The sequence below is a fragment of the Trypanosoma cruzi genome, genomic scaffold, assembly GCF_000209065.1.
Source record: "Trypanosoma cruzi strain CL Brener 1047053515899 genomic scaffold, whole genome shotgun sequence".
Lineage (NCBI taxonomy): Eukaryota > Euglenozoa > Kinetoplastea > Trypanosomatida > Trypanosomatidae > Trypanosoma > Trypanosoma cruzi.
The window spans coordinates 4,088-11,965 of record NW_001849094.1 but is presented as its reverse complement, the minus strand read 5'-3'; the positions used below and the strand labels follow the sequence as shown (position 1 = coordinate 11,965).

Here is a 7,878-nt window from a genome sequence, read left to right as displayed (position 1 = left end):
GGAGTCGCCCCTCTCTTTTTCTTTTTGTTTTCTTTGGCATACACCGGCAGAGTAACGAGCATCACATTTTTCCCATCATCTCCAGTGCCAAAAGTCGCTGTGATGAACCCGCTCCTAACGGCCTTCCCTTCTCCGTCCCGTTTTTTGTTGCCCCACACGTGCGAGAGCGTCCCGACTGCCTCCGTCCACGTATTCCCCTTGTCGCCGGACTCGTACACCCTGCGGCGGCCATCATCACACGCTGTCATCATCATGAGTTTGCCCTCCTTCTCCCACTCCACGACGGAGGGATCACTGCAGCCATCGGCAGACATCCCCTTCGACAGCTTCCAACTATTAGTATCCTGCAAGTATAGTACCAAAGAAATGGTTTTTGTCTTTCCATCCTCTTCTATTTCATCATCCTTCTTCGTGCCTTCCAGCGGAAACACAAGTGTACCGTCCTTCAACTTGACACCCGATCCACCGCCTCCAATCAGCCGTGTCAAGGATGAAAGTTGTTCGCCTAAAGGTGTCTTCGGGACAGCGTTGGTATCTTTCCAGTCAATTTGTTTGTTACTTTCTTCTTCACCACTGACTTCCCCTTTCACCAGCAACAGTCCCCATTCATCTGCATCACTCTCCCGAGCACCAGCAACAGCTGTCCGGCTGTATTGCCCAACAAGCATGTAAATATCACTTTCCTTCACAACCGTTGTTGGTCGGCTCACATCTACTCTCTTTTTTGCGCTTGTGGAATGGCATTTCTCCAGGAATTGTGTCTTATCTTTGGCATCCTTTAGCACTTCCATTGGTTCGTTATCGTCTTTTATCCTGAGAAGTTGGGATGCAATGCCAGTAAAGGTATCTTCTCCATCATTCTTCTTGCACCGCGCCTCGGCAACGGCAAATACGCCACTCCCCACGTTTAGAAGGCCGGGAATTCCAAACGACTCCACAGTTACATCACCTTTACCCTCACTGATGCCGTTCCATTCAAAATTCGGATCAGACGACGGTTCCTCCACACCAGCTTGTGCACCTCCACTGCCGCAGCACATCATCACTGCGACGAGGAGGAGCAGCACAGCAAAAGTAAACACATGCCGGGACATGTTGGGCCTCTGCCGCTCACTCTCTCTTCCTTCCCTCCTCCTTCCGCTGGATCCGGTCACGCGGCGACGGTTGTGTGTGCGGGGTGCCTTCACTGCAGCAACACGTGAGAGCATAGAAATATGTGTGGACGGTGTGTGTGTTGTTGGTCCTTTCAGAGCCCTCGAATTTCACGGTGGCGATTAGCGCTTGTCTTCCTTCATTTGTTATTGGGAGATAGAAACAGAGAGAAAACATGAATAGAAAAGGAATGAAACAGTAAACACCCTCACCCATCCACAGTGAGTGGCATCACCATCCCCGCCGCAGTCACTCCCTACAACAACAACTCACGCACACAGACACACGGAACAAGAGAAGGAATAACAGTGCACCGGGAACACACAGCAGCTGCCACCACCAGCAGAAGAAGCTACGGCAGGTGATTCTTCCATGCGTCAGCACACACCGAGAAACACCAACACACACAAAAAAAACCCAGCGGGATGCAAGAGCACAACCGTCCTTTGCAAAGCCCACGCGCTGTCGCCAGTCATTTTACTGTTCACCCTTCCAGCGCATCCGCCAGCGCACATCACCCACGCAGGCAAAGAATCCCTGACCAAAGTATACTCAGCATGGGAGATACACATTGGCACGTGCAGCTGCTGGACGAGAAGCAATCCGCACTTGTCCCAGGCACCCTAAACCACACCACCCAATCGACTACACGCCTGCAACGTGTCAAAAAATAAATCGCAGGCTCCCGTCCTCCCTCCTCGCAAGGGACGTCGCAGCCAGAATCCTGTGCGTGCGTGCATTCTCAGCGTTTTAAACACGGCATGTGTGTGCATGTGCTTGTGTGTTTGGCAGCGCCTATAATTGCAGAGCAGCTGTGCGCCACAAGAGAGTCAGAAGAAAGCAACGGCAGAGAGAGGCAGATAGCACACAAGCAAACTACTCATATCATCACACACAAACACACACACGCAGCCCGCGGAAAGGGAGCACTCAACCACAAAACAATGAAAAACAAAACAAAAAGCCGAAGCGTGGGACGACCAGCGCACACACTCTCATTGCTCCCGTAAAGCAAAACACACACACAGGGAGAGAGAGAGAGAGGTCGCCCACTCAATGCAATGGAAACAAAACAGAAACAGTTACGGTGCTCCGCCCATGCAGCCAGGCAGGACGGCAGCGGTGCGTGTGGTGCAAAAGAGAGCACCAACGGGCCTGCATGGGTGTGCATTCATATATACAATGGGCACATTATGTGTGTGCTTCGTGGGATGAGGTGAGGGCGAGAGTCCATGCAAGGGGACACACACACAGAGAGTGAGAGAAGGACGAGTGTGTGTGCGGGCGGTGCACGGCACTCTCTCCCTCACTCTCACGCGGCCACCACCGCAGCAGCAGCCGCAGGCACAAGAAGAAGAAGCAAAAGAGGGGAGGTGGTGTGGGAGACCGCGGTGCTGCTGTCACTGTCGCTTTCGGCAGTCTTCGCCGTATCATTTGTTTTGTTTGCTGATCCTGCACTCTGAGTGGCTGCATTCTCTGTGCTGTCTGATGCGTCTTCAGGATTGGGAATAGCTGTGAGCTGTTCGGCATCCTCACTGGATGTTCGGCTCGAATCAGTGGCGGGCGGATTCTCTTCTGTGACAGCGTCAGGCTTCGGGGTCGTGTCTGCTGCAGAGCTGCTGACGCTGCTGTGTGTATTCTCCGCATCAGTTTTTCTTGTGGTTGCTGGTGGATTTTTATCCTCCTTACTCTCTGTTGGACTATCATCGGCGCCCTCACGTTGATTTCCTCGTTCTTTTTTTGCGGCAACAAGCTGCTCAGGACTGTTGGACGTATCACTGCCACTCTTGGGCGGAGGGGATGGAATTTTACCTTCTTCATTGTCCGTTGGTGTATGTATCGCAAATTGGGATGAGACTGCCCCCGTTTTCTGCTGTGATAAATTCTTGCTTAGGGGCGTGCGCAATTCACTAGCATCTTGAGCTCGTTCATGTGCTGCTGAAGTTCGATGCACTCCTTGTGGTGGCTGTTTCTGTTGCAGTTGTGCTGCATTGTCTTCCCTTGCCGGTATTTGTGGACCCTTTGGTGTTATTTCTGATTGATCGGTCTGAGGTATAATTCGAACTTCATCTTCGGCTACCTCATCACGGTTTTCTTGCCTACGATGTCCGTCTTCGCTCCCACAACCCGACTCTTCATCCGCACTACATGACTCTTCATCATCATTGTTAGAATTCAACAAGTCCTCAGAGACGTCACCACCACTCACTGCATTTTCCAACGGTTCACTTCTGCCAACCCCAACCCCATGTCCGGCCAAACTTCCAGTGTTGTCCAATGAGCCAACATCACCAGGAGAACTTGGCGCCAGACCAGGCGAAAGTGCAGCAGGCGGACCTTCCAAATCTCCTTCAGCGTAAATCTCGTCGGCACCGCACCACAGCACGCAGAGGGCACACACCAGCAGCACACGGCCAGTCATCATCATAATCACTCCTGTCACTTGCGTGCAGCCTTTAGCACAAACTAACTCCTCGTAAACGCAGAGCAAAAGCAAGGGAGAGACAAGTCACACAACCACGCACCGTCCCATCCAGAAATAAGAGTCACGCACCGCCACAACAACAATTGGGTGGGCGTGGTTCAACAAAAGAAAAAAAAAGAAAAGGAGTGCTCCTCGCCCTTGCACCCTTCCTCACACTCCCACAGTCACCATTACTGTTATTCTATCCCCTCAGGCCCTCACAGGCACGCCACGCTCACTTCAACACGCGCCCCTCCAGCACAGGCCTCGGGATCGTCGGGCCCTCCACCACAGGCAGTCCCTCATGCGCTCCCGCTGCGCCGCAACGTCCACTTCCTCTCAGTCAAACAGCTCCGTGTCCTCCACGTCCCTCACAATCGCCGGCATGCCCCGGCCGCGCAACACACACAGTGCCACAATTTCGTGCCGCCTCTTCTCCCCAATGATGAGTGCAACGCCGAACGCGTACTTGCGCACGTGCTCCATGCGCTGGAACCACCCGCGGATCAGGTTGGCCGTCATGAAATGCATCTCGTCAACCTCCTTTGGGTTGGAGCAGACCCTCAAATCCTCTCAATCCACGGCCTGGGTGCTGCGAGAGGCTGTCAAGAACTACCATGCGCGTAAAATTCTCCAATGTGCGGGGCGGGGTTGGTAGCCACCCACGCTCAGCTCCCCACACTTCCCCCCGCCCCTTCCACTCGCCCACACACAAGGCCAAAGACATGGGGATGGGAACCTCACCGCTCAGCGCACGCACGAGGACACACGCAGCAGCAACGCCATCCACGTCGCACCGCAACAAAAAGCCTTGCGCACAACACACACACGGCTGCAACGAGAGGGACGGGGCGCGTCCAGTTACACACCGCAACCCTTTAGCTCTCTCCGCCCTGACAAATTGACATCGCGACTCACAGTGGGGCACGGCGCACACCATCCGCTGAATTCCGAGAGCAATCAACAGGCCGGAGCCCAGTCACCCTCGTGCCCTCGCAATGGGGAACAAAAACAATCGTCGTCGCGGACCATCGGTGCCTCTAGAAGAAAAGAAAAAGTTGTGGGAGCATTTCAACATCACAGCCAGCAGAGGGATAATAAAAGGGACACGGAGAAGCGCCCAGTGGAAGTAGGCACGGTACATAATAAAACGGGCCGCAGGGACTTACCAAAAGGGGTAAAAAAAAACAAAAAACAAGAAACGTGAAAGTCTAGAAGAAATCCAAAAAGTAAAAGGAGAAAAAATTAGTGAAAATTGATTCAGCAGGTCTTTTATTACATGTGCCATGCAGCAAAAAACGACCATGTGTTTCTGTATACATAATGCCTTCACCAAGAAAAAAAAACAAATAAAAAAAGATCGCGCTGTTCCACCAGCCCACACAACATCCCTCACATTTCATGCGGCATCCGGCCTGCTCCTCCACTCCTCCTTTCGTGCAGTCCGTGGGACGCACAGCCGAAGGGCTGGCACCGCGTGTGGGCAAAAACAAAGGCAAACAAAAGGAGGAAACATATTACTTAAGAGAATGTGCATGAAGTGGCTAAGCAAAATAAAAAAACAGCAAGAAGAAAGAGGAGCACTTCTCAGATATGGTGAGAGGATGGCTCCCGGGGCGGCGAAAAAAAGAAGCAGACAAACACAGAGCACGACTCGTGTCTTCCACGATGTGTAAGAGGTTGTTCCACATCACTGCCCAGCAGCACAGGCAACGGCGACCATAAGCGGCAAAAGTAGCGGTGTGTGCACCCACGCAGTGATGATTTCTCTGCTGTCCGCACTGCCTTCGTCATGCGTATTGGTGTCTTTGGCCGGTGAGGGTACGGCGGTGCTTCATGTTGCTGTCCTCGTCATTACTGTCGGGTCGATCATCACCTTCATCGTTCGTGCCAGGGGAAGCTGTCTGAGATGCGTTGTCACTAAGCGGCGGAAACGACGGCTGACACGAGATAGTGGGATTCGGTTCTACATGAGCACTCCCGTGGCGCAGCTAGCCACCCTAACGTGGTGCCAGGGTCTAGCACTCTTACTAAGAAGAAAGCTAAGTGTCTGCTGTTCACGCTTCAAACTCGACAAGTAGTTGCTAATTAGTTTTACGGGCCGGAAGGGCAGATGTTGGAGCCATTTGTAATGGCTGCCCGCGGGGTAAGGTTATCCTTGCTGCTGAATTGCATCGTACGCCTACCAGAGCTGTACATTTGAGGTGTAGTTATTACGACTGGTAAGAGTAAAAAGAAAAAAGACGACCACCGCAAATATCGCAATCCTTCAGGCGGTTAGTAAACTGCCTTCCAGCCTCGTCGCCGCTCCTGCTGTGTGGGGATTTCAACATGCATCACCCACAGTGGGAGCCATTCTTGGAGTCTTCTCCAAGCGAGGTTGCTGCAGAGTTTTTAGAGCTGTGCACGGATGCGGGACTCACCTTGGTTAACACCCCTGGTGAGATCACGTATGCTCGTGGCAAAAGAGAACGATCCTGTATCGATCTGACATGGTCAAAGCATTTGACTGTGTCAGATTGGTCAGCTTCTGTGTCGCCGCTTAGTGATCATTATATGCTAACATTTACACTGCATCAGGCATTTAAGGATACCATACCTTCGGCACCTAAGACATCCTACAGTTGGGGGAAGTGCAAATGGGATTTATTCATCAAGGACTTCGACGCACAACTTCCGGCATATGACTATAAAAAGCAGTCCACCGGCATTAAAGCTTTCACGAGAGCGCTTATTACTTCGTATCGACGACATTGCCCCCGCGGCATGCACAAGGATGGTCCCAGGCTTTGGGACGACACTCTCATGGAGGCAGAGCGGATTGCTACCGACAGCAAGGCCCGCTATCTACAGTTACCGACGCCCGACCGTGAGGCAGAAATGCAACGGACAAGGAGTCAATTCTTCCTCCTACTCCGAGAGCGCTTGCGCAACACGTATCTACGTCGCATCAGCAAGTTAAATCCAGGCGAGCCACTTGCATGGAAACACATTTCCGGACGAAAAAAGGCATCACTTCCACCTCCTACATCATTGTTGTTGGGAGATGGTCAACACACTTATAAAACAGCAAGGAGAGCAGCGAATGCTCTCAATCGTATCTTTTTTCCACTTCACCCCTCTCACAAGGCAGTAAGGTTTTCCAAAGGCATCAAAAGACAGAACCCATCTTTGGGCATTGTTTCTTCTTCTCTTTTTGGGCAGCAGAACAACAACGAGTCTGCTGCCTCATTTACTTCATTTTCTTCTACTTCTTCTAGCTCTGAGCCGCAGAACAACTACGAGTCTGCCGCTACATCTAATTCAGTTTTTTCATTCTCATCTAATTCAGAGCCACAGGATAACAGCGAAGCTGCCACCACATCTGGTTTAGTTGCTCATCTTCACTCCCCTCTTGATGCACCTTTTAATCGTACGGAACTGCTTGCTGCGCTACGTAATACGCCGTATGGCAAGGCCCCCGGACCGGATGAAGTCTACAGTGAGGCACTGCGACATATTTCGTCAAAGGGTCTTCGATTCCTTCTTCGTTGCATTAACCACAGCTGGACGACAGGTACGATCCCGGCTGAGTGGAGACGCGCTACCATCGTCCCACTCTTAAAACCCGGTAAGTCGCCGGAACTGCCTGAGTTTTATCGACCCATCAGCCCTACTTCCATTGTGAGTAAGGTTGCTGAGGAAATGGTACTGAAGAGATTGCTTTGGGTGTGGACGCCTCACCCCCACCAGTATGCATATCGTAGTATGCGCACCACGACGATGCAGCTGGCACACCTGATACACGAAGTGGAGCATAATAGAAATCATTATTTCCAAGTGAACCTTCCAAAGAAGAACGGTATTGGTAATCAACTCCACTACAGACCCCATCGGACTCTGCTGGTGTTGGTTGATTTCAGCAAGGCTTTTGACTCCATAGATCATCGAGTCCTCAGTCGCTTACTGGCTAATATTCCGGGGGTGAATTGTAGAAGGTGGCTTAGAAACTTTCTATGTGGTCGCTACGCGAAGACACGAGTTGGTAACAGAAACAGTGATCGGCGTCCCATGCTGCGAGGAGTTCCTCAGGGGTCCGTACTGGGACCATATTTGTTCTCCCTTTACGTACACCCACTTCTCAATCTGCTGAACAGCTTTGCGGGTGTCACAGCAGACATGTATGCGGACGACCTCTCTATTATCGTTAAGGGGCAGTCCCGGGAAGACGGCATTCCCACTGCCAACATGGTTCTTAAAAAACTGCATGCGGGAGTCAGGAA

The 7,878-nt window shown here is 51.8% G+C and overlaps 2 protein-coding genes and 1 pseudogene across 2 annotated transcripts, besides 2 other annotated features; all 3 read right to left on the bottom strand.

Moving 5' to 3' along the window:
• Positions 1 to 1,208, bottom strand: Tc00.1047053503429.39 (trans-sialidase, putative; the record flags this gene model as incomplete). Its single annotated transcript, XM_800261.1, has 1 exon — positions 1 to 1,208. A coding segment is annotated over one exon (1,208 nt), but the record flags the coding sequence as incomplete, so codon positions are not given.
• Positions 1 to 7,878: a sequence feature (heterozygous, non-Esmeraldo-like haplotype).
• Tc00.1047053503429.30 (mucin-associated surface protein (MASP), putative) lies at positions 2,465 to 3,580 on the bottom strand (the record flags this gene model as incomplete). The annotated part of the gene is made up of 1 exon (XM_800260.1): positions 2,465 to 3,580. The coding sequence occupies one exon, from the start codon at positions 3,578 to 3,580 to the stop codon at positions 2,465 to 2,467; it is 1,116 nt and encodes a 371-aa protein (XP_805353.1).
• Tc00.1047053503429.15 lies at positions 3,857 to 4,177 on the bottom strand (annotated as a pseudogene).
• Positions 5,597 to 5,857: a mobile genetic element.